Source organism: Pogoniulus pusillus, chromosome 11 (genome assembly GCF_015220805.1).
Source record: "Pogoniulus pusillus isolate bPogPus1 chromosome 11, bPogPus1.pri, whole genome shotgun sequence".
NCBI lineage: Eukaryota > Metazoa > Chordata > Aves > Piciformes > Lybiidae > Pogoniulus > Pogoniulus pusillus.
In genome coordinates, this window is record NC_087274.1 from 11,304,136 (window position 1) to 11,330,353 (window position 26,218).

The 26,218-nt window shown below is 50.8% G+C and overlaps 1 protein-coding gene and 1 long non-coding RNA gene across 2 annotated transcripts; one reads left to right on the forward strand and one right to left on the reverse strand.

Annotated features, from left to right (window-relative positions):
* Positions 1–1,735: 1,735 nt before the first annotated feature.
* On the reverse strand, positions 1,736–23,051 carry CDR2L (cerebellar degeneration related protein 2 like). The gene is made up of 5 exons (XM_064151077.1): positions 22,973–23,051; positions 9,149–9,261; positions 7,527–7,675; positions 6,291–6,455; positions 1,736–4,571 (listed from the first exon to the last, which is right to left on the reverse strand). Exons 1-5 carry the CDS (start codon positions 23,049–23,051, stop codon positions 3,686–3,688), a joined length of 1,392 nt encoding a protein of 463 aa, XP_064007147.1. The 3' UTR covers positions 1,736–3,685.
* LOC135179362 (uncharacterized) lies at positions 9,820–23,586 on the forward strand. The gene is made up of 4 exons (XR_010303992.1): positions 9,820–10,066; positions 10,237–10,296; positions 22,719–22,852; positions 22,983–23,586. It is a non-coding gene; the product is annotated as an uncharacterized LOC135179362 (long non-coding RNA).
* Positions 23,587–26,218: the final 2,632 nt, after the last annotated feature.

Genomic DNA, 26,218 nt, shown 5'->3' on the forward strand with positions numbered 1-26,218 from the left:
GTTGTTTTAAAAGCAGTTTGAAAAGTTTCCATGGGAGGTGGGATGAAAAAAATCAGAGCTTGCTTCTTATTTTTTCTTCCTTTGATCACTGAAAGCCTCACTCAAGGAGAAGAAGAAAATAAATCAAGTGACTTTGACTCACACAGCCATCAGGACGTGTATATATGGCCACTAATATTTTTGGACACAGCAAAAGAAATGTCCTCAGCACTTTGCTGAGGAAACTGCTGATCCATGGCAGCTGTTCCTTTGTTAAGCCAAACACTCAGAGTGTTTTATTCACACATTCAGTCCTTTCTGGATGTGTGTGTTGGGTTCCCCCCGCCCCTGCCCAAGACAGACCAAACCAACAATAATGTTTTGAATGGCAAGCTGGGAAATGATGTGGTTTTACACAGAATGCAGAGCTGACAAAAAAGAAGTGTTTTGGTTGCTTGTTTGCTTTTTTGTGTTGTGTGGGAAATGTTAGTAGTCCAAGTGCATAAAATGTATGTTATATAAATAATGCAGCAGGAGAGTTCAGCATTTCCTCTCTGCTTCCTGCACAGGAGCCTGGAGCATTTTCTTGACCCAAATCATACATTGGGGTGGGGAGGAGGGGAAAAAAAGCAGAGGAGTTCCTCTGCTGTTCTTAAAAGTCCAAAAGGATATAAAGGAAGTCTCAGTTTTGAGAATAGTGGTGTTGCTTTTTATCCAAGAGGGGAATAAAGCATTGGGAAGTAGGTTTAAGCTGCTCTCAGCTTAACTGTGGTGCTGATTCCCACAGGACTGTTTTAAATGGGAAGGGAAGGTGGTCCTCTTCCCACAGCACTGCTGCAGCAGCCAGGTGACTGCAAGAGTGGACACTGGCTGACTTAACCTGGCGTTGCTTCGGCTGTGCCCTGCTCCAGGTGTTGAACTAGGCTGGAGAGCTGGGCAGGGAGAAGTTTAATGAAGTTCAACAAAGGCAAGTGTAGATAAGAGTCTTGCACCTGGGAAGAACAACCCCATGGAGCAGGATAGGTTGGGGACTGACCTGCTGGAGAGCAGTGAAAGGGAAAAGGACCTGAGGGTCTTGGTGGGTGGAAGGTTGACCATGAGCCAGCAATGTGATCTTGTGGCTGAGAAGGCAAATGCCATCCTGGCAGTGGATTAGAAGTGATATATTGAGAGAGGCTCTCCTGCCCCTCTACTCTGCCCTGCTGAGGCTGCATCTGGAATATTGTGTCCAGTGCTGGACCTCTCAGTTCAAGAAGGACTTTGAAAGAGTCCAGCACAGAGCCACAAAAATGATGGAGGGAGTGGAACATCTTCCTTATGAGGACAGCCTGAGAGAGCTGGGGCTTGGAGAGGAGGAGCCTGAGGGGTGACCTCATTAATCTTTATAAATACGTAAAGGGTGAGTGGCAGGAGGCTGGAGCCAGGCTCTGCTGGCTGATGCCCAGTGACAGGACAAGGGGCAATGGTGGAAGCTGAGGCACAGGAAATTCCATGGAAACAGGAGGAGGAATGTTTTCCACTGTGAGGGTGACAGAATACTGGAACAGGCTGGCCAGGGGGGTGGTGAAGTCTCCCTCTCTCCCTGGAGATATTCAAGACCCAGCTGGATACTTTCCTGTGTGATATGGCATAGGTGATCCTACTCTGGCTGGGGGATTGGACTGGATGAGCTTTCCAGGTCCATTCCAACCCCTGACATTCTGTGATTCTTTAACTGGCAGGGTGGTGAATGCTCTAAGAAAATCAACAAGGCTGCTTCTGTTGCTGTTGTTGTTTGGTTTTATTTATTTTTCTTTTCTTAGACAACTGCTTTCTGTTACAAATAAATAAGGCATGAAGGTTCTCCATACTGTTCCAGAGCTGGTAGCCACAGTTGTGCCTATGACTCCTAATGCTTCTTGAGTCTGAGGCCATAGGGCACCTGAAAATGTGGAGCGTGGAAGAGCAGAGGGGTTGGTGGAAGGTGCTATGAGGAGGAGACCTCTGGAGTGGGGCTGGTTTGGGCATTGCACTTCTACCAACTTACCTCCATGGTACTCAGCTTAACAAGAGAGGGTCTTTTTGAGGGGATACTCTTGCATTAATTCCATGGTGAGTGAAAGAAAGGTAGCTCCTCTACCATCAAGGCCCTAGACTTGGAGGATGATTATGTTTTTAACAGTCCTCCCCCTCCAAAGACACGTCCTCATTTATTGATCTCAAAAATCTCTACTGATTTTGGGATGGGAGCTGGTGAAAATAGAATCCAAATCTGGCCTAGATTTTTCTCCAGGCAGGTACAGAATAGGTAGCTTACACTGAACTGCTTCATTTTTATTTGATTTGTTTTTTTTCCTGTGGCTTAATGTGCAGGGTGTTGCCTAAGATGGACTGAAATGCTTCTTCTCTGCCTAAAACACCTGTCTGACCATAACAAGGTCGACATCTAGTTCATGAGAAATGGAAATTGGTGATTCCTGAGACTGCAGTGGCCTTTTGGCTGTGTGTTTGCATGTCTGTGGAAGCAAAAGTGAGGCGATTTCAGTGCTGCAAAGTGAACAGGAACACGAGAGGTGACAAACTTTGGAGACAGTATCACAGCCAGGAAGGGTTGTTTTCAGCAGAGGACTGAAGTCTGTCCCCTTGACTGGGGAGATGTTCAGAGCAGAAGTGTGGGGCAATGTGTGATTGGTGCTACTGCCAGGGCCAGAGGTCCTGGCGCCACACGAATGCGATGCTTTGCCCTTTTGCTTGCATGCAGGTCACTGCTAGTCAGTACTGCAAGCCCAAACAAGCTGTATTTGAGGAGTTTGCTACAGTGGGGCAGTGGCAACCTCTTGAAGAGCACAGTGCAGAGGGCTGGTACCCAGACCATGAGATGAAAGCGTGTCTCTGATACTGTAATAGCACTTCTTGTCTAGCTTATGGGCAAGCCCTGGTCATCAAGTTCCTACCAGGCACAGTGCTTCACCTGGGCTCGCTATCGTGGGGCATGTTTAAAGCGAGGATGTCTCCTCTGCCTACAGAGTCTGGAGGGTGTGGGCTGAGATGCTCCATGACCACGATGAAGACAGAACAATCAGTTTTTTGATGTTTCTCTTCAAGTTTTTCCAGTTGCAATGAGCTTGCATTGTAAAGAGCTGAAAAACCTGACTGCTAAGAGAATGGCTTAAATAGCAAGAACATACTGCCCTTTGGGGGAGGGGAAGGTGTGGATGGAAGTCTCTTGGCCGCAAGCGTAGGTTCTTAGCCATAAAGCTGAAGAGGAGGGTTGGGCTGGTGTGCTGGAGCAGCTCCTCAAGGCTCGATGGCTTTTTGTTCTGCTCTGAAGCACTGCGCTCCAGCTGGGGCAGGATGCTGGAGGACATCCAAGCTTTTGCTTGCAGATCATCAGGGCTGGAAGAGAAGCTGAATAGGAGGTGGAGGAGGTGATTGGTTTTCTTCTGTTTCCTGTGGGGTGGTTTCTGTTGCTGTTGTGACGTCTGGCAGCGGCAGCAACTCATGCAGAGATCCGTCGTACGGTTTCCAAAATCCTCTAACTACAATGTACAGTTGGCCCAAAGACTTGTCCAGAGCCCAAGCTTACAGAAAACGGAGATTCGAGCCTCCGTGACAGTTTCTCGCTTGTAGACCTCTCGAACCTTCAAAGCAGTGGGGCCAGGTGGAGTTTCCTGGGGCTGAGGAGAAGACTTGGCCGTTGGACGCGGGAGCTGCGGAGAGGCAGGGCTCATTTCCCGCTCTTGTTTTTCACCTTCGTGGCGTTGATGTCTGCTTTTGTTTTCTGGATGCGGGAGAAGATCTCCTTGAACAGAGCCTTGTACTCGGGCTGGCTCTGCTCCAGCCGCTTGTCCACAGCCTCCACGTGTTTGCTGAGGCTCTTCTCCATGCTCTTCCGCTCTTCCAGCTCGTAGGCCTCTCCCCGGAAGTCCCTGAAGGAGCTGTCGCGGGAGATGGGCCGGGAGGTCTGGACGCCGGCGTGGCGCACGCTGTCCTTGTGCTGCCGGCACTTGCTCAGCAGCTCCTCGTACTTCTCCAGCAGGGCGTGGTACTGCTCGTCCACCTCCCGCAGGATGGACATGCCGCGCTTGCGCACGTTGTTGGCGTGCAGCGTGTAGTTGCCCTCGTGCCGGCTCACGGCATCCTTGGTGACGATGGCGTTGAGGGCCGTGTCGCTGCAGCTCTTCCGCACGGGGTGGTTTGGTGAAGGCGTCATCGACGGCCCTTGGCTTTTCCCGCCCTCCTCTTCGGACAGGTCGATATAGTCTGCTTCTGGGGCGTTGTTCAGCGGCTCGAGAAGCGCCTCCGACAGGTTGTCCTCTCTGCTGAGCAGGTACTTCTTGACTTGTTTCATCTGTTGGAGCTCCAGGAGCTCTGCCTCCAGCTCCTTGATGCGCAGTTTGCAGTTCTCCATCTCACAGACTCGCTGCTCCAGGTCCGAGTACTCCTGAATGACAGAGCTGTACTCTCGCTCAACCCTCTCCTTCCGCTGCTTCTCCTGGTTGACCTGGGACCTCAGTGAGTTCACCATGGCTTGCAGGCGCTCATTCTCCCTCTCCAGTGGCTTCTGGTTGAACTCTGTGGAAGAGCTGTGGACCTGGAACTTGTCCTCATACCTGAAAGAGAAGGAAGACCTATGAGAGAGTCTGAGCGACACTTCAGAAGGGACTCGTTGTGCCTCATGGTCATGTAAGTATGCCCAGAATGGAGGTAACTTGAGCTCATGGAAGCCTCCTCCCATGTGCCAGGAGACCACAAAGTGGGATTGAGGCTCTTCTGGACACAGAGACCAGGGAATCTGTAGTCTCATTTGGTAGCAGTGATGAAAGATGGGAGGGAAATGAAACCCTAAAAGGTAAGGGCCCCATCTGGTTAATGGGTGAAGCCACCAATGTTGCTGTGAAGCAAACATGAATGTTCAAGTGCTTGAAAGTGGAAGGCTTTGTTTTTTTCCTGATGGAGTTCAGCAGTTACTCACAGCCAAGAGCCCCAAACCTCACCCAGCCTAAACCCAGAAGCTCTGACTCTGCTATTCCATGTTTGGGGGGTGCTCCAGAGAGAGAGATTTATGCAGCAAGGGAGTCAGGCAGAGACTCCTGACCGAGTTGCTCATTCTTTGCTGCCTGGGAAGTGATAACAAATACTTCCTCCTTCCCAACCATTGCTGCTGGGTAGCCACATTTCCCTCCTTCTTGATGAAGTGCCCATGGCAGCCTATCTGGTCAGGACAGACTGGCAAAGAGCAAGCACCATGGCTTCCCCTGGGAGGCATTACCAGTGGCAGGGGGCTATTGAACAGCTTTTTAAGTTCCTGAAGGGCAGCCTGACCTTCAGAGGCAACTGCAGAGCTGCAAGCTGAGCTGAGGTCCTGAGGCACTGTGGGGGGAGTGGGATGGAGGGTGAAAAGAACCATAGAGACATTAAGTGGATTTGGCTGGGGGTTAGGTTGTGGCCTCATAAACATCCCTGTTGCTGCTGCAGTAAAAGTGTCTTTTGTTTGCATCCTCTGGCAGAGGATGCTTTCAGTAACAAAGTTTATTGACTGCTTGTCTATTTAAAGAAGCCTCTGTTATGGACAAAGCTGAGCAAGAAATGTCCTCCTGAGGTCACTGAATTAACAGTGGCTGAGTTTTAAGGAGGAGCAAGTGTGCAATAGTTCTGAAGGTGATTGTAGAGCACTTGGCAGCCTGCGGTGTGTCTTGATGTGTCTCTGGTGCTCCTTGGGGGACCTGCAGTTGCACAGCACCAAATGCACTATTTCAACCGGTTTTGGTGAGCCAGGGATGCTGGTACCATGCTGGGAGACAGCTGCAAAGGAAAAATGGACTGTGCTGGTTTGGGAAGAGAGGCTGAGTAGGCAGCTTGGAGTAGGGGTCTCCTTCATATGACATGTTATGGGCTAGGCTGTGCTGTGAGAGGCTGGCTTGAGCCATTTAGAGCCCAGGCAATGCATCCTGCCTGATTTGTGTTCCTGCACAGCTCCCTGCCAACAGCCCCAGCCCCTCCAGGCAATGCCTGTCCCCTGCAGCCTGCACCAGTGTGAGGCATCCAGACTCTCCTGGGAAGCCCTCTGAACAGCAGCTTGTTGTCTCCTTATTGGAGGCATCACTGATGCTGGGATGATGAAGGCTCTGCTTTGCTAATGCCACCTGGTTAGGTGAGCAGGTAGGAGAGAGTGAGGTCCTCTCTTTACCTCCAGCACTGAGTCTCAGGCTCTGCTGCAGAGCCTAGATCTCTGTGGAGGTGTATGTGGGGGTTTGTGCTAACCCCCACAGCCCCTGGTCAGAGGAGGTGAGGAGGTGTTTGGAGGGGTTGCTAAGGGTGAGGCTCCATACCTGGGGCTGGAGCACAGCTCCTTGAGGCAGGGGAAGGTGTGGATGGTTCGTCGCCGCTCCCTCTTCTCCCGCCGAATGCGGAGCTGCTCCAAGCTCCTCATTTCCTCCACCTGCTTCTGCAGCTCCTCCACTTGGTTCTGCAGCCCTTCGATCGTCTCTGTCAAGCTGCAGAGAGGAGGGAGCATGGATGAGAGGAGTCAGGTGCTATGGGGCCTTGAAAGGCGTTTTTACCCTATAGAGAAGGCCAGTCTGTGGGAGGTGCTCCCATTTTCTAGACCACAGAACCACGGAATTGTTTCAGTTGGAACAGACCTCTAAGATCATTGAATCCAACCATCAGCCTAACACCACCATGGCCATTAAACCATGTCCCCAAGTGCTATGTCCAGATGTTTCTTACCCTGGGAGCATGATAGTGCTTAGTTTTCATGCCAGTGGTTGGTCTTTCTCTGCATGGTTGCTGTTGAGTGGGGGCTTGTAGAAAAGGCTGGGGGTGATTGAAGCAGCAGCAAGGGATTGCATTAACTTGAGACCCCCTGTCCTCAAATCAGTTGGGTAAAACAGTCCCTTCTGGGGCATAGGCACTATGCTGGAACACCTCTGCACTAGAAGCAAACAGGCAAGCTGTTTACTCTCTCCCTCTCCTTTATCTTGTAGAGATAAAGCCCAAGAGACTGGGCAGAGATTTCATTTTGTTCTGGCTGTGAATGCAGTTTGTGACCCTCTCTGCCCTGAAACTCCCTCCCTGCACAGTTGTTTGCAAAAAGATGCTGCATGGCAAGGACATGGCTTAGTCTGTAGTTTCCAGGGGTGACCTTGATCGTGGGCTTGTTTGAGGACAGGAATATCATTGATAAACTGGTGTTTCAGCAGGGACTAATCAGAACTCCACAGGAGCTGGATCTGTGGCTGGTGTTTCTGCCGGGTTATGTGCTGGGGACCTCCCTGATACGGTTATGGGCCTCTTCTTCAAGGAAATGCATCCGAGGAGGGGCTGCTATGTCTCTCTCCTGGCAGATCAGATACTCCTCTATCCAGCCCTCATCCCAGGGGTGTCTGTGCTATGCCCGACCTCTGCTGACCAGCATCAGTGCCATGGGCTTATGTTGTGAGTAGCTGCAAAACCTGACTGATAAGAGAGCGGCTCAAGGAGCAGGGACAGGCTGCGCTTTGGGGCTGGGCAAGGGTGAGGTCTCGGGTGCAGCATTGCTGCAGTGGGAGGAGGGGAGGCTGTACCACTGTATCTTCTGTTGGGATGTCTTGCTTTCCAGCACCAGCTTCTGGTTAGCTAGCTCCAGGTCCCGTGCTGTCAGGTCCAGCTGCTCATAGACTTTTGCATGCTGTTCGTTCATCTGCCGCAACATCTCTAGTTGCTTGGTCAGGTACTGCAAGAAAAAGCAAACCAGAAACACTCCACATCCAAAATCCAGGTTGCTTCATAGGAAGAAATTCCTACAGCCTTTGCTTCCTCTGATAATGCATTTTGTGGCTGATTTATCCTCTGCCTTGCTGAAGTCTCTTCCATCATTGAAATATTCATCCCCCTGTAAAGAGTTTTGCGTCTAAAATGTGATTGAACTTCCCCTGCCCTCTGTGAAGGGCACTAACCTTGTTCTCTCTCTATTCAGCTACTTTTTCATCCTCAGTACCCAAAGAAAGCTGATATTCCTGGGACTGAGACCCTTTACCAGTTGGTTATTGGATTGTCTGATGGATCAATTGCAGAAGCTGCATTTCCTGGGGAGTTCAGGCGAAACCCCTGAGCATGTGAAATGTGAGGAGGTTTCTGGCAGTTTCTGCCTGTTCAAAGAGCCCTTTCTGTCAGTCTGGCATTACAAGATTTTATCCTGGGAGAGGGGCATCTACCCAAGAGCTCGCTCAGCTCACCTCCCAAATCCTACAGTAGATGCACTCCTGAAGGGCTGCTGGGGATAACTAAATCCATCCACCAGTTTCCTCAGACATCAACTGTCAGATCCCTGCAGCCATCACTTGCTGCTCCTTGGAACTCACAGCCCTCCTCTGCCCTCTGTCCTTTTAAATCAGGAGGGTTCCAATCTTTTTTAATTCACAGATCCTTAGAAGTTTTCCAGTGGATGAAAATCCTCCCAACACAGCAGGTTTAAGCCTCTAGGATCAGTTCTGGAGGCTCTTAGAAATAACTGCCCTGACCCCAAAGGATGCTTGAAGCAGTGGTTTGGATTGAAGCTCTTGGAGAAAGAGCTATTTTATGCCTCTAACAAAGGGGGCTGTGTTTCAGGGGTGCTGAGGGGCCAGCTGGGAACAAATGTGATTATGAATAACTGGAGTTGAGGGAAAGCTGCAGCAGAGGAAAAGGAAATGACTGTGAAGGTTGGTGGATGGGCAGAGAAAGGCCAAACGTGACCTAGATGCAGCCTGGCGCCAAAATCTGGCACGCACTTCTGAGTGGGAGGTGGGGATGTGACAAGAGGGAAAATACTAATTAGTGGGCAGACAGGGACCCTCTCCAGGACTGGGAATGTTTGACCAGACCTCCATCCATCCCACTTCAGGCACATTCAGGAGATACTTTAACTCCCATGCCCCATGGCACATTCCTTCCCTTCTGACACCTGAGTAATTGGCATTGATGGAAATGTCCTTCCCCATCACCACTCTTAGAATCACAGAATGTCAAGGGCTGGAAGGGACCTCAAAAGCTTATCCAGTCCAACTCCCCTGCCAGAGCAGGATCACCTAGACCAGATCACACAGGGATGCATGCAAGCGGGTTATGAATGTCACCAGAGAGGGAGACTCCACAACCCCCTTGGGCAGGGGTGACAGAGGTGGCTGAGCAGCTCCTGTCCCCACCCCTGGCCTGACTGTGTCCCTACCTCAATTTCCTGCACTTGCTCCTCGTTGGTGGCATACATCTGCTGCAGGGAGTCCTCCAGCTCTTTGTTACGCTCCAGCAGAGTCTTCCCCAGCTCTGCAGCCAAATGCAAGTCTGAAAAGCAGATGGGACAAAGCTGCTACATCTTGTGGGTGGATGCAATGGGTGCAGATGCCCCCACACCAAATACAGTGGCACATTTTGCATGGTGCTGGTTTTACTGGCAGGATTTGACATGGATGCAGGCTTATGGGATATAGAGGATCTGGCCTCTTCTGTCTTGCTGGGCTGCAGGAATGTGGGGAGGCTGAGCTCAGGACATCTGCACCATGCAACAGGGATCTGATGCCTGGGTGGCTGCACAACCCTTCTGCGCTAGGCTGCACAGCCAGGATCAGGCTTCAATCTGCCTCGTTGTGGCAGATGCTCAACACCTCCATTCCTTATCACCAAGACCTGTGGGGCTGAGAGGAGCTCAGTATCCATCAGAACGAGAGCAAGGGTTGGTAAAACCCCACAGGGCCTTGGGGGTGCTCTGTAAATTATGTTATTATCCTTAACGAGGGGAGTGCCTGGCCTTGCCTGTCAGCATCCATCCATCACCCGCTAGCAGACTGACATCAGGAATAAAACCATGTGTGGTCCCAGGGGGCTGGGGGTACCTCCTGCACCTCCCACCCTGGCAGAGCTGTGTCAGCTGGGTCTGAGGCTCTTTCCTTGGGGCAGCTCCAGGGTGAAGGCAAGCTGCTGTGTGTGGCACCTCTAAATGCCTTTAGGAAGCTACTGAAATAGTTTGACTTCAGGAAAAATGCAGGGGGGAGGACATGTTGTCAGTGAGAATGGTTTGCTGCCTCCCGAGTAAAGAAGAAAAAACAGGACCCTGCAAGCCCTGTGCTGGCCAAAGCTTCAGCACAGCCCTGTGAGTCCTCTATTAGCCAAAGCTTGAGCACCTCAGGTGGTGCTGTTTAGGGATTTGTGATGACACAGGTGGCTCTGTGAGCAGCCCTTTGCTTTCACAGAAGTTGATTGTCTTCTTAAAGCCTGACCTCCCATAATCAATTTGTTTCCTGCTTTTCCTGCTGCTTTTAGGGGTGAGTTCCTGCTTCTTGCAGTGGCAGACTGAATGTTTGACCTTAACCTTTCAAAAAGGTAAGAAATCAGATCCTGGGTGTGTGTTATTGCTCTTTGTGGGATGGTTATCATGCAGCTTTGGGCAACTGAGTGGCAATGCTGCAGTGTGTGAGGGCACCTGGTTCTCCTGCCCTGGCATTTCTCAGGCTGTTGTAACCCTCCTCTCTAGTCTGCAGCTAATGATGTGTTTTGCAAAGGCTCTGCTGGGGCTCAGAGCAAATTTGCATTTATTCCAGTGCTTAGTTTGGCTATGCAGCTGGTTGGGAAAGAGGGATACCTGCTCACTAAGCCATGAAGAAGGTGAAGCAAGACTCTGAGGGCGTTCTGAGCCCGAGAAAACCACTGGTCTCTCACACTTCTAATGGCACGTGACAAAACAAGGCTCACACTGACCTCGTGGACACGAATCCATGCTGGGAGAAGAGCTGTTGGTGCTGCCAGTTGTTGGGATGGGGCTTTCCTGATGGATAATGCTGCACTGTGGGACTTGCTGGCAGGCTGTTACGGTGGGTATGGCCATGCTCCTTGCCCTGTGGCTCTAAGTGCTGCTGGAGGGCTGGCTCCCCAGATGTGGCCCAGCCACAACAGCTGTTCAGTGTGTCCTCAGATCTCCCCTTCACCATGGGAATGTGGTCCCCAGCTGTGGCCTGCACTGCAGGGTGTTATTCTAGGCTATGACCTTTTTAATTATAATCCTCATCATTGCACAGTGACCTGCTCCTGGGGCTGTGATCACAGCTACCAGTGCAATCCAGATATGGCACATTTCCCCATGGACAGACCTTCTCCATCTGGGTTTTTTTTTTTTCCTCTCCTCTTTTCTTTCCCCAAGCACCAAATATCCCCAGCTTCCACAGTGCCCTTGGGAGACAGAGTGTTTGCTACACCAGCTGGGTAGGGAGAACAGCCAGATGCCAGAAGAGGTAGAGGACAATTTGTGCCTTTTAAGCTGCTTGGGGTTGTATTTAATGCCACAGTCACTTTGCCAGAGCTGGGGTGGTTGCTGGAGACCAATGTCTTGCAAATCACATCCCTGGCAGCAAGCTGGGCCCCAGCACAGAGGTGTGTGGCGAGTGGGCTCTGTGCTGGGCTCCAGGTAATGAGTTGAGTGTGTCACCATCCCTGTGGATTACAACAGTGCTCTCCCACCATATGGCATCCAATTTAATCAGCTGGGGTTGAGTTAAGTGGATTAGGCAGTGCAAGATCCTGCATTGTAATTTAAAGGGCTCTGTCAGCAATAATTTAATGGGGGAAATGGGCAGCGTTTGGGGACGAGTGGGAAAGAAGAAAGAAGGGAGCCGAGCTCCGAGGAGGAAATTGATTCTTTGTTTCCATTTTGAGTGTAAGGGCCTGGGAGACTCCAGGCTTGAAGTACGCAGGCGAATTGATTCTTGTAGCATCTTTTTAACTGCCTCAGCCATGGTCACACACTCACTCTGCCTGCCTGCCTGCCAGCCAAAGCATCCCTGATAATCCTGTCTCACCCCAAGCCTCTTCCCCACCTGTTGGTCTCCCCCAGGCTGTGGGACCGTGGGGAGGAAGGAGATGCTGCATTGACGTGCTTTAATGTCTTCTTTAGACCAGTCCCTCTAATTGTGGCTCTGTATGAGCTGGGGGAGCACACAGCTTCTCTCCTTGGAGACCTTGGCAACCTGAGGCTGAATGTGAAATTTCAGTGAGCTCTATGGGGTGTGTGTGTGGAAGAACTATTTAGGAGCCTGGGGAGTCTCTCTGCATAGCACTTTAGTATCCCCCCCATCTTTTTGTATTCCTCTTTGCTTCTCTGTTATCAGATCAGCCAGCCACTGCTGTTCGACTTGCCCTAATTTAGCAGATATGCTGATGCCTCCCTTCCCCCCTCCCCTCTCAGTGCAGAAAGAGAAATGAAGTGGGGAGCTGCTGTGCAGCTTGACCCCTCTGCAACCTGCTTATGCTGAAGGCACGTTGGGAAATAGCCAACGTCCAGCTTGAAAATTGGAGGAGCCTTGGTGTTTCCAAATCTTTGGGAGAGGACTGTGGATGCAAACTGTCCTGGGCAGCACCAGCCTGGGGGCTTCTGGCTCTTGGCACCAGGAGAGTTGATGTGACTCTTCTAATTAACAACAGCCAAGGAGACCCCTCATGTGCCCAAACAAAGAGCTGTGCCTATGGAGTAAAGCAGAGGGAAGGAGGGAGGCTGCATTTCCCTGCAAACTTCCATGGGAATGGTGGCTGAGCAAGGGGAGGGGGGAAGAGAAGAGAGACCATATGGTGGGAAGGGAGCAGGAGTTGAATCCAAGCAGCACTCGTTGCAGAAGAGGGTGTCTGGGCAGTGCACCCAGGAGGTGGCCATCCGGAAGCTGCAGAGGTCATCATCAGCCCAGCAATGATTCTGCTGGCAAACCTGAAAAACCTCCTGATCCAGCAGCAGCAGGTTGTGTCTGACTGAAAGATGCTGATGAACAACCTGCAGGATATTTCCCCATTGCAGCATCCCATGGCAGTGCTGGCACAGGCAGGTGGTGCTGCAGGATGCTGCCATGGGGCCGAATGCTTCTCAGATAAGGCACAAAGAGGGCACGGAGCTGTTTCTGCCTTTCCAGCTCTGCCTTGCATCTGTTTGGGCAGAGCAGCCTTTGCCTCAGCTACAAGTCCTTGCTTTCTCCCCTCAGTGTCTCTTGGTTGTGGCTTTGGTGCTGGGCAGGGGAGGTTGTGTTTGCTCTTGGCACAATGGTATCTGGCAGTTGATGGCTTTCTGGAGGAAGTTACTACCTGGAGCAGCTGCTTTGGGCTTTCCCTCATTGTTGTTCTTGCACTGAGAGATTCTTGTGTTCAGGCACTCTGAGTGCAGATGAGGGATGTTGAGCTTTTGCTCCTCACCTTTAAATAACTCAACCCTGTCTCCATCCTGTAAGACAGGCAGGCTTGCAGGGGGTGTTAGTAGTTCTTTGGCCCACAGAGCTAAAAAGCAGGGATTTATGGAGCATGTTTTTCCAGGTTCTTTCCAGCTAAGCACCTATTAAGGAATTACTTGTCCTTTGCTGATGGATTTGGGCTGAGGCTGTAGGAAGGGCTGCCCCTCTCCTGCTGCAGATGGGGAATTCACCTGCTAAAGAGCAGGGAGGAACAGCCAGCAGATCTCTGCTCTGGAGGTCTCTGGAGGAAGTTCAGGGTGCTTGTTAGCTGATGGATGGGATAGGCTGAGAGTTAAGAACTGATGTTTAATGCTGTTGACGTTGAATTTAATTGCATTTGCTGCCTGCTCCATTACACATGGGTACTTAGAGTCAAGGGTAGGTGCAATTATTCCTTCAAAATCTAAATAAATGATGCTTTGCTGGTTTACCCCAGGGTAGGGTGTACTTGCTGCTCATTTATTTTTCCTCCTAGTTGCAAAGGATTGTGCTGTCTGGGGTTATCACAATGAAGATCAGCTTTTGTGTATCACTTGCTGCTGCTCCGTGGCAAGTGATGGAGGCACTCTGCTTGTATAAGCCTTTGAGGTGGAATGTAGTGGAGCGCAGAGAAGCAAGAGCCATCTGACAGCATCTCCCAACCAACCTGGGAAAGCTTTTTCAACATGCCCATTCCACAGGTGATCCTGGTTCCCATGGCTGGGCAGAGCTCTCAGATCCACCAGTGTCACAGAATCATAGAATCAGCCAGGTTGGAAGAGACCTCCAAGCTCATCCAGTCCAACCTAGCACCCAGCCCTATCCAGTCAAGCAGACCATGGCACTAAGTGCCTCATCCAGGCTTTTCTGGAACACCTCCAGGGACAGCGACTCCACCACCTTCCTGGGCAGCCCATTCCAATGGCAAATCCCTCTCTCTGTGAAGAGTCCCTGCTGAGGTGTGGATTCTCTCTTCCTTTTACACTTAACCCACTTCAGCTCTCCACTCCTGAGTCCTCCCATTCTGCTGTAGCTTGGTGTACCACAAAGACAGGGTTTGCTTTGCAGAGCAGTCCAGTGCAGCAGTGACAGGACAAGAGGAAATGGTCTGAAGTTGTGCCAGGTTGGACATTAGGAAATATTTCTTTGTGGAAGGGGCTATCAGGCATTGGAACAGGCTGCCCAGGGAAGTAGTGAGGTCACCATCCCTGGAGGTATTTAAAAAATGTGTGGATGTGGTTTGGTGGCAGTGGCTTAGCAGTAGTGGTGGGACTGTGAGCTCTAGGTGAGTGGTTGGACTTGATCTCAAAAGTCAACAGTCAAAAACATCAGCAGTTCTATGGTTCTATGATTCTAAGCTGCATCTGGCAGGGCTGGGTGGGAGCAGGCAAAAGAGGTGTGTGAAGCACACAGCAGCACAGCCATCTCTGCCTTCATCCTCTCCTCAGCCATCTCCACCTTCATCCCCTCCTTGCTTCAAACTGTGGCTCTAGCTGGCCTGAGCTGCTGTTGGTCACACGGACATTTCTGTTGGCCTAATAAGATTTGCTGGATTTCCTGCTTGCTTTTTTCTTCCATTCCTCTCCCCTTTCTTTCTCTTATGTAATCTCTTACATACCCTTGGGCTGCCTTCAGCTTTCTCTGGTAGGGAAGGGAGCTCAGTTGGTGGCAAAGAGAAGTGGTTTGCAAGGGGTTGAGGCCAGCACAGTGCAATGAGAACAATTCCCTTAGGGCTTTCTCTAGTCCCCCGAGCAAAAGAGGCACCACCAAAGAGCAGAAAACCCCAACAAGGGCTTGGGAAGCCCTCCAGTCTTTGCATCCCCTGCTGCTCCCTGCTGTGTTTCCCAGTTCTGCTCAGTATTTCCTTTCTATCAGCTCTTTTATGGTGATTATTTTTCTCAGAAGCTCATCAGGCTGTTTTGATTTATTTGGTACTTGCCTTTTCTTTCTGCCTTCTTACCATTCTGTGCCCCAAAGCCTCTCATACACATTACTGTTTGAGAACCCAGGATGCTTCTAAGCTGTATGTGCCTATACAAACACATCCACAGCGTTCCCATCCCCGTGCCCACAGCAATAGATGTGCCTTTTGCCAAGTTGTTAGAGCATGATAACATGGAGCATGTTATTAGATCATGGCTGAGGCCCCATCTGCCTCTTCCCCTGCTGCTCTCTTACCTAAACAGCCTCAGTGCCTGTGTTTACCTTGTAGGCTAAAATGGTATCAAAGAGCTTGGTAACTGGTGTCTTGGAGACTCTGATAGTGCACCTGGATCAGAAAGAGTCCTAAATGATTATATACAAGTGAAGCTATTGGGGAGAAGCAGCAAGGAAAAGAGGAGGGAGAAAGGCAGGCAGTGCTTTCCTGCGTGCGCTCCTCCTCTGGGCAGCAAAGCTCCAACTAATTAATTATGTTAGGATGCAGGGAACCATGAATAGAGGCTTTTACTCTTTTAAAGCTAAAGACACAGACATGTGGGTGGCTGCCATGTGGCAATCTCATCTCCTCACTGTGTTCTGGGGACAGGAGGTTGTGGCTAACCCAGGATGGACAAAGAGGATGACCACCAGGGAGACTGGGCATGTCCTCTGCTGTTGCACCACAGTGCCGTGCACGTGTGGAGCCCCAAGCAAAGGTGACCTGTGAAGGACAGGTCAGAGTGCTCATGTGGCAGGAAGGCTGCCCACAGCAATGGGCTGCCATAACCATGTCAGCTCTCCAGCCCTGCTTGTGCTTGCATAAGATTTCCTCCTGCTCTGAGTCGTTACCAGCCAAAGCATCCACCCTTTCTGCCCTCTTGCTGGAGAGGAGGCAGATAGGGTCACCAATCCTGAGTGGATTGGTCTCTTGAGGAATATAGGGTCACCAATCCTGAGTGGATTGGTCTCTTGAGGAATATAGGGTCACCAATCCTGAGTGGATTGGTCTCTTGAGGAGTATAGGGTCACCAATCCTGAGTGGATTGGTCTCTTGAGGAGTATAGGGTCACCAATCCTGAGTGGATTGGTCTCTTGAGGAGTATAGGGTCACCAATCCTGAGTGGATTGGTCTCTTGAGGAATATAGGGTCACCAATCCTGAGTGGATTGGTCTCTTGAGGAGTATAGGGTCACCAATCCTGAGTGGATTGGTCTCTTGAGGAATATAGGGTCACCAATCCTGAGTGGATTGGTCTCTTGAGGAATATAGGGTCACCAATCCTGAGTGGATTGGTCTCTTGAGGAATATAGGGTCACCAATCCTGAGTGGATTGGTCTCTTGAGGAATATAGGGTCACCAATCCTGAGTAATTTGGTCTCTTGAGGGACAACTAAGTTCCAGAACAACTGCTACAGCAGCCCTCAAGACCACCACCAGCACTACAGTTCCTGGTTACTGCTGTCTGCTACCTCTCCTGTGCCAGAGGTGTGTAGATAAAGAGAAAATCATCTTCCCCAGCCATGTGGGACAGCTGACTGCAGAAAACAGCCTGACTCTCTGCAACAACACCAAACCTCAGCCCACCTCTTCTCTAGCAGCTCATCTGCTTGGCTTTGAAGGAAAGTATCACCTTGCAAGCTGCTGCCCCACTGCTGCTCCCTTCATTTCCACTGTTGGGAAATACTCTGACATTTCTCCAGGTGCACACACAGCCCAGCTGCCTCGGACCTTGCCATTGGCGCTGGCTGGAGATGCTGCCCTTGCGGAAGGAGGTGCTGGCCTCAACTGAGTGATCAGTGCCATTTGTGAAGTTATGAAAGAACACAGCACTGTAGCTTTCCAGTCTGAGCTTGATAGGAAAGGGGATGATGAAATACCTGATGTGCTCTCCAGGTGGTGTTATTTATGTCCATTACTAGTTCTGAGCAGGGTGTAGGGCAATGCCTCTTTCACGACTCCATCACCAGTGTCCCTGAAGCTGCTCTGATGCCTGGGGGTGTGTGGTGTGCAGCTCCTTGCTTTGCCTGCTCCAGCAGAGACCAGTGCTCATCCACCACCTCCCAGCCCAGTGCACCTTCCCAGGACTCAATACTTCCTTGCAAGCCAAGAAAATGCAGAGGACAGCAAGATGATGTCCCAGCTCCAACTGCTGTTACTGCAGCTGCCTAATTGGAAGAGGTCAGCATGGACCTGCATACTACAGACTCAAAGGACTGAATTCTTCAGGGAGGAGACAAATTAAGTGAGCAATGCCAGGGCAGCTGCACACAGCATAAACCCGAGTGACTTTGCAGCAGGCTGCAGAGAGTGAGGCTGTTTAAACCATTACAGGAACTATTGCATTTTAAAGAGAAGGTTTACAACTGTTTGCCAAATACATGTGGGGGGGAAAAAAAGCCCAAAGAATAAACTCTAACACAAAATCAGTTTAAAATTCCCAGCTGTGCAAGGAACAGCAGAGCAGCAGCAGTTGTGTAACATTTGGAATCATCCCTCCAGGGTATTTTATACTGGAGATATTTTCCTAGTTCCTTGGCCCATGCATGTGGTTTTGAGCAGGTCGAGTAGAATCATTGGGAGTCCTCATGGTGTGTTTGGTGTGAGCACAGATCTATGTACTAAGCTGGTGAAGGGCCTTGAACATGTTGTACAAGGAACAGCTGAGGGAATTTGGGCTGTCTAGCCTTTAGAAGAGGAGGCTGAGGGGAACCTAATTGCCCTCTACAACTACCTGAAAGGAGGTTGTAGTGATTTGGGGCTCAGTATCCTCTCACATGCAACAAGTGACAAGAGGAAACAGCCTCAAGTTGTGTCAGGGGAGGTTGAGATTAGATATTAGGAAAAATGTCTTCACAGAAGGAGTTCTCAAGCACTGGAACAGCCTGCCCTGGGAGGTGGTGGAGTCATCATGCCTGGAGGGATCTAAAAAGTGTGGGGATCTATATGGTGCTGAGGGATGTGGTTTAGTGGTAGTGGCTTAACAGTAGTGGTGAGACTGTGAGCTCTAGGTGAGAAGTTGGACTTGATGATCTCAAAGATCTCTTCCAACCTCCACAGTTCAATGATTCTGTTAGCTGGGTGAGGTGAGAGTATAGCACTGTGCTGCTCTGGGAAAGCTGAGGAGGTGGGAATGTGTGTGGAACTAAGCAAGCCATGTGCTGGCTTGAGCACTGGCACTGTTTTCAGCAGGAGAAGGATTGGACCCTGGTGCTGTCACAGCTTGAAGTGACTTCTGACTGTCACACTGAGTCAGTACAGCCACCCTGTCACCAGCCAGTGCTGGCTGGTACAGGAGGGAAGAAAGAGAGTTGGAAAATGCTGGGGTGGAGAGAGAGCCCCTGCATGCAGGGTGTTAGTGGCTGCTGCTTTGGCCCCCAGTCCCTTGGGCTTAGGGCTGCTGTGGGGGGAATATCCTTCAGGACTTGGACCACAAATCCTTTGTGCACGGCCTTGCCAAGGAGAAATGCCACTGTCAGCTGATTGTTTCAGGATGGGAGATCTAGGAAACTCCAGTTTACTTTTTTTCCCTCTTCTTTCCCCTTTCCAGCAGTTTCTCTAATTCTGTTCCCTCCCACAGCTGGAATTATGTGCCTGGGGTTCAACAGGAGCTTCTGTGAGAGACCAGGAGAGAGATCCTGGGAGTTGCTGTGTGGGGCTTTCTTATACCCCTTATTCTTGCTGTCTTTACATAACAGGAAAACACATCTACATACTTATATACACACAGTCCTTTCATTTTCCCTCCCCAGATTTGGAGGCTCTCGTCCTGTCCTCAGACTAACTTAGCTGTCATCTGATTGCCTTGTCTCCTGGGATTTCTAGTCCCTCTTGCCATTCCCAAGCAGCTCAGCAATTAGTCACTGAAAACTTTCCACTTCCCTAAGCTACCTGCTGTACTGCACTGCTGAATAAGTAAGTGGCTCAGCTGCTGCAGGCAAAACTCCATCCTTCTGGCTTGCTGCTGCGGAGGAAGGACAGTGCGTTGAGTGCTGCCTTCCTGCAGGACAGGAAAGCTGCGTGGCTTGTCCTGAGCTGCTCTGCCAGGGTGACTGCATCATATGGAACAGAATTTTGGGTACCATCTGCTCCTGTGGGCAATGAGTCCTTTGGGAAAGCTGATAGGGCTTGCAGCTCTATAGGCCACCCCATGTAGGCTGGGTGATGCAGAAAATAGGCAGGTATGGCTGCTAGAGGGTGCTGGCACTGATGCCCTGGGTTCCCCCCAGCTTCAGGAAATGGTCACCTGAGTGCTGCTGACCCTGTGTCTTTACACGGATGAGATGGGAGTGGTGCAAGCTCAGCACCTTGTGTCATTTTCCTTCTTAGCATGCAAGCAATCAGATGCTTGGCAAGAGGAGGAGGAATTAAAATAAGATCCTTAAATCTGGAGACCTTTAGAGGTTACAGCTGTAAACTCCCGAGCCTGCATTGCAGATGGTTTGGCCCTAAAGTTTCTGTAGGAGAGGGCTGCCAGTCTCACAGTGACAAGGAGGTGATGTTCCAGTTGTTGTGCTACCTCTTGTCCTGCTGGCTAACTCAGAGCAGTGTGAGGCTGGTTTATATACACAGGAGGAATCACCCCAACACTTGGTCTGTATTTAGCCTCCAGAGATTGCAAGGGTACCTTTGAGATCCCTCCTTGCAGGCTGTACTCTGCTCTTTGGCTTAGACCTGAATGCTGGCAGGGATATAGGGAGGCTGGGAAGATGAGGGAATGCAGTGGGGTGATAGTGAGGAGGAGTTGTCTTAAGAGACTGCTGTGAGGGAGATGAAGGCTGGAAGTGGTGGCAGAGATAGCTGCAGGGGCTGGTCTCTGCTCTGTTTGGATCCAGATGTGACTGAGTTGGCAAGCAGCCCTTATGAACACAAATGCTTCTGATGAAAAGGTGTCCCCACTCATTGCCAGCTCAGACTCTCTTATCTTAGCTTATTCATTTTCTTGGGGTCTGGCTGCATGTACACCCTCTGCACAGGGTACTATGCAACTGTACCCACACCATTGGTTCTCAACAGCTAGATGAAAGTTCACCATCACTGTATTCTGGTCTTAAGGCCTAGAGACACAGATTCTCCAGCCCACAGAAGGTGAGGCTATGGCTTAACCAAAGCAGCACTGACATCTACTCGGGCTTAAAAATCCTGGCAGTAAGGAGCTCCATTTTTACACCTTTCCTCAGAGCAGAAAGCCTTCCTAAAGGGAGCATCATAAGAATGAAACACCTCAGAGGACATCACTACTGTTTCCATGTCACTGCTAAGTACTGGCTGAGATCTGAGTCTCTGCTTCGATGTGCTAAGGTGTCTTGGTGCAATGCCTTGAACCATGCAGGTTTACAGCTTGCTAAGAAACAAGTAAAGCAATCTGAAAGGCACCAGCTTCATTTCAATCAGGCTAGGAAAGCCTGAAGACTGGGGACCAGATCTCGCTGCCTCTAAGAGAGGTGGTGGATGCAGTCAGTTGTGGGCATTTCGGGGGCAAACAGAGCCATTTGGGTTTATTTTCTTGGAAAAAATGAGTTACTTCAGCAAGACAAAACTCTGCAAAGGGTGGGGAAGAAAGTAACAGGTGCTCAGAGTGGAGCTGGAGGCATGGTTTCCTCTGTGGTGCTAAAATGGTTAATTATTGTAATCATCAGAGAGCTCCCAGTTAAGCCATCTGTTGCTTAGCAAACAGTTTTGGATGTAAATGTAATAAATATTTGATGATGCTGTGAAATGACGATAAAGACCCAGCAACCAACTGGTTCACAGAAGAACCTTCTTTGCTCTCCAAGCTTGGGTGTTGTGGGTTTTTTTTTTGTTGTTTCTCCCACCCCTCAGCTCCTAAGGAGCAGTCTTTGAGCCTGTGCTTTTGTCCTCTGCCTTGCTGGCACTGCTGCCAGGCGTGGGTTTCTGTGTGACCCTGGGCTGCTGGCATGCCGATCCTCTCGGTAATGCCAGCCCGCTACCGCCTCGTCACCGTGCTGCGCTGGGCGTCTTGCTCTGTGCTTCCACCCCCCCAACCCCCAATCTCCAAACCAACAGCTTCATGGCTGTGCTGTCACCAAAGACCTCTGGAGGCTGCTAGGGCTGTATTGCAATGGCACAGTGTCCGTGGACAAAGTCTAGCGCTGTCCTTCGTGATGCTTTGTGCACCATGTGAATTAATTATGCTTGTAATTATCCTGTAGGACCTTTCCAGTTGGCTGATTTTAGTTAAAGCCTTCTCCATCTCTCTTCCTCAGTTTGTGCAAGCCTGTGCAGCCTCCATTCATACAGGAGGCTGCAAACCCCACAGCTGGGCTTTGTGCTGGGTCTGTGTTTTCCTCCAGTCCTCTATGTGCTGAAAGGTGGAGTCTGTCCCCAGCATCAATTCATTATCTGGAGGTGGTTGTTCTGTGTTTATACTGCTGGGACCGAGCTGGGAACCTGGCCTGCAGTGGGAAGGTGGTTTTATTGTTGTGAGCCAGTTGTACCGTGTCAGTGCTGACTCATGAACCTGACACCAGGGACAGCATTGGGCTGAAAAATCAATGGGTCCCACATTGTTCAACACTCCCTATAGTCATCTGTAGCTCTGCTGTTCCTCAGACTGCATCCTGCCCCTGGCCCAGTGCCCAGGCCCCTTGTGAGCCATGGGAAGACATGAGCCATGAGAAGACGTCACCCAGCAATGTGGATTTCTGAACGTTCAAAGGCTGCACTGTTTATTCAGCTGACAGCTCCCTCCCCGTGCTCTGCCCTGCCTTACTTTGAACGTTGTGTTTCCAAGCCCAGTATCCTGCTATTGATACTGAGAAATTTGGGGTAAAAAACAGCTGCAACAATCCCTGGTGTGTGTATGTGTGTGTGTGGGGGGTTGGTTATCATTCCTTGCTGGGCTTCTGCCCTGCAGCTGAAGTTGTGTAAACTTCAAATCATGACATAACGTCCTGGAGTGATGGTGGGCAGAGGCACTGCAGCCTCTGGGCTCCTGCTGACAGTCAGCTGGCTGAAGCAGATCTCTGGCTGCACCCTACCTATCTATAGTGCACCGTGCCAGAGGGGTGAGGATTTAGGAGGGAATGATTTTTACCTATGGATTGACAAATCAGTTCAGCTCATTCCTGCGCCACCGGCCTGAAATGGGACTTCTGCCCATTATTTACTTACTGCATGTTGACTCAATATATTAAGATAAGCAAAAAAAAAAAAAAAATTAAAAGCCCCAAACACCCACAGCCACTGACTGTCCTGTTACCAGCACAAAAGTAGGGACAGTTAACTCAAACTGCACAAGAAAACGTTTATCCTCTAGTAAGGCTCTTTTCCACTTTTTGGAACTTGGCCTTGTTTTTTGTTTCTCTCTCCTGCTTTCATAGCTGATGGCAAAAATCTCCAGAAGTAATTAGGTGACTTAAAAGCTGAAGATTCCCTTTGAATTTGGGGCTTGGATAGCAAAAGCTTTTTGAGAGAAGCTTTCAGCATCGTCAGCTCTGCAACACATAATTTTTGCTGTATTAATTTCAAACTGGTGTGCCTGCAAACTCTATGCCTGTGAGTGCTCTGAGGTGGAAGCACTGTCATAACTACCCCTGTTTGATTCTGTCTGCAGCAAGTTTTCTGGGGGACCAGCTTCCTTGGGGGTATAACACACGTTTATTTTTTTGCCCTCCTGGTGCTCAGGACAGATTTGGCTTCCTTGCCTCTATCCCTTGGGTTTCAACTTTCCACAGCCAGAAGAATGGTTTGGAGCAGTGGAGCTAAGATTTCCACAGAGGTGCCAGTGCAGGACGAGGCACTGCCTTTGCCAAGCCAATGTGAGTCTTGAGGGCAGATATCCCTCCCTGCCGTACCCATGATTTGCCCCCTTTTCTTGTCTCCCCGCATCCTCCCGCTCCGCCATCCCTGGCAGCCTGTGAGGTGCTTCCCATCCTTACCCTGCTCCAGGTCCTGCTGATCGTACCAGGGCTCCTCTTCCTCGCTCTGAAACTCCTCCATCCTGTCGGCGCTCAGCATTTAGCACCAGCGGCTCGGGGAGACGCGGAGCATCCGCCGGCGGGGACCCCGCGCCGCCGAGAACGCGGAGCGGGGCTGGTTGCGGGGATGCGGGCAGGGATGCGGCCTCGGTGCCCCGGCAGGGAAGCTGGGGGCGGGTGGCACGACGTGGCACCCGGCTCCTCGCTGCTGCCCCGGCTCTGCCTGCCTAGGGAGGGCCTCTTCCTCCTGCCTCCGAGACCAGAGGAGTCTCCGTGGGGAATGAAGCGGGGACGTGGCGGGGGGGGAGCACGGCTTGCACAGGGCTGGGGGATGCACAAAGGAAGGAAGAGGGCCCGGCGCAGCCCGGCAGATCCTCTCTCTGCAGCTCGGTGGAGACCTCTAGCATGGAAATGCTGCAAGGAAACCCGGCGAGAGAGAAGGGGGAGGCGAGGCGAGGCCGGCCGCCGCCTCCTCCTCCTCCTCCTCTCCGCCCAGCCCTCCCGCGGAGCTGCAGGGAGTGAGGTTTGGGGATGGCAAGGTGGGGGTGACTCGGGCTGCACGGAGGACGGAGTTGCTCTGCAGATCTCCCCCCCCTCCCCCCGCTATGACAGGTTCTTGAATCCCCGGGGACCAAGGCTTGCTCCAGCACCAGATGATGTCCTCACCTTGCTATGGGCTTCTTGGTGGCTTTGGGCAAGTCTCAAGATCCTTTGCTGGGGGTGTGAGTGCCTCAGTGCGTTTAGATGGATTGCTCTTCAAGATGGGGGTGTTTCTAAGCTCCCTAGCTGGGCATGTGAGAGAGGAATGCCATAGGAACAGCCCCCATCATTACCTTGGTGTTGCTTCTTCCTCAGCTCTTGCTTTTGCTCTGTGCTCTCCTCTTTTGCACCTTGATGAGAAATCTGTGCTTCTGTGCAGGTTCCTCTCTTCTGAGGATGAACTCTTGTGACTTTCTGAAGGGTGAAAGGTGTGTAAAACTGAGGAGAATGAGGGTTTGCAGAGTTGTGAGAGTGAGATGTCTGTTACATACAAATTCAACAAATATTTGGGTTTCTGGCACTTGCTCTTCATTTTAAGGGAATAAGGTTTAGAGAAGGTGGCCTTTCTGCTACTCCCTAGTGTGGAGTTTGATCCAAGGAGGTTTATTTGTCCTTGCCAGACCTGAGATCCATCTGAGATGCTCAGGTCCCAATTAATTCATGTGACAGAGGGTTTAGATGAAGGGTATTTTTGCCTTCTGTGTGATGGATAATCCCTAGATTTATACTTGATTGCATTACCTTGCAGTGGTGCCTACAGAAAAGGCAATATAAGGTGTTTACGCAAGAGCAGCAGACTGTGCATCCCGAAAAGATGGGATCTGTGTTGGAAAATTCTGTCCAATCTGGCAGTGACAGGCAGCTGTGAGCCTCTGGGTGATTAAAGTGATGGGCAGTACTCAGCTCCTGTGTACAGCAGCAGAGGGGAGAGGTAAACAGGGAATAAGAGAGAAGTCATAGGTGGTTCCTCTTCCCTTCCCCCCTCACAGACCTCTCTCTACACATCCACATGCTCCTAAAATTCGGTGACTACCTGGAAACTCTTCTGCCTTAATACAGCTGCAGACTAGATTTGAAGAGAATCATAGAATCAAGCAGGTTGGAAGAGACCTCCAAGATCATCCAGTCCAGCCTAGCACCCAGCCCCATCCAGTCAACCAGACCATGGCACTAAGTGCTTCATTCAGGCTTTTCTTGAACACCTCCAGGGACGGTGCCTCCAGCACCTCCCTGGACAGCCCATTCCAATGCCAATCACTCTCTCTGGTAGGAACTTCCTCCTAACATCCAGCTTATACTTCCCCTGGCACAACTTGAGACTGTGTCCCCTTGTTCTACTGCTGGTTGTCTGGCAGAAGAGACCACCCCCCACCTGGCTACAACCTCCCTTCAGGTAGCTGTAGGCAGCAATGAGGTCAGCCCTGAGCCTCCTCTTCTCTAGGCTAAACAACCCCAGCTCCCTTAACCTCTCCTCATAGGGTTTGTGCTCCAGGCCCTTCACCAGCCTTGTTGCCCTTCTCTGGACGTGTTCCAGCACCTCAACATCTCTTTTGAATTGAGGAGCCCAGAACTGGACACAGCACTCAAGGTGTGGCCTGACCAGTGCTGAGTACAGGGGCAGAATAACCTCCCTCGTCCTACTGGCCACACTGTTCCTGATGCAGGCCAGGATGCCATTGGCTCTCTTGGCCACCTGGGCACACTGCTGGCTCCTGTTCAGCTACTATCTACCAGTACCCCCAGGTCCCTTTCTTCCTGTCTGCTCTCCAGCCACTCTGTCCCCAGCCTGTAGCTCTGCTTGGGGTTGTTGTGGCCAAAGAGTGTCTCTTAACCTGATGTTTATAGCTCAGCAAAGTTAGCCTGGGATGAATCCATATTGGACTGGCTCCCAGATATATATATTTTTTCTTCCCTGAGCAATCTTAACATAGAAATGGGAAAGTTGGAATTGTGAGAAGTGTTCTGTTGCTAACAATGCCATCATTTATCTGCACACAGAGCCGTGCTGGGATGCAAGGCCCCAGGCTGTTTGGCAGCAGAACGCAGGTGACACACAAGTCTATGAAAATAGCTTCATTTTTTCTTGTAGTGTTTTACAAGGATGCCTGAGATCTGACCTGTCACTCCATAAAATCAAATGCTGGTGGTTTCTGAGCGGGTTATATGCCAACAAATGAGCATTTCCAGAGCCTGCCCCAGCTGGGGAGTCTGCACATTGCTTTCTTTTGCCAAACGAGTAGAATTACCTCATTTCCTCTGGAGAAAGGAGGTTTACGGAGCTGAGAACGTGAAATGTACCTCGGCGACACTGCAGTTCATTGAGCTGCTGGGTGCAGAAAACAGTGACCACGGCTTCAAAGGCAACACTGAATTGCCTTGAACAGCTGCTTTGAGGTGTGCTCATTGAGGGGCAAGCCCTGAATTCCCAATCCCTGGGGTTATCAAACATCTTCTCCTTGCAGGTGGGTAGAATTGCATTAGGGTTAATGGGCCAAGAAAGGCAATGAGCTCGTTAGAAAGTGCTCGCACACTTGTTTTGAGCCTGCTCGCTCCTGGCCCCTTTCCACTGAGGACTACGAGGAAGCTGGAGCTGGCCGTTCCCACCGGCATCGTACGGCACCTCGGGAGCACCCGTTCGGGCTCAGGGCAGGCTGCTGAGAGCCTGCT

Coding starts and splice junctions, on each gene's coding strand:
- CDR2L (XM_064151077.1), bottom strand. CDS start 23,051: ATGCTGAGCGCCGACAGGATGGAGGAGTTTCAGAGCGAGGAAGAGGAG. Junction 9,262..22,972: donor TCAGCAGGACCTGGAGCAGG/GTAAGGATGGGA, acceptor TCTGCTTTTCAG/ACTTGCATTTGGCTGCAGAG. Junction 6,456..7,526: donor TCCCAACAGAAGATACAGTG/GTACAGCCTCCC, acceptor TCCTCTCTGCAG/CTTGACAGAGACGATCGAAG.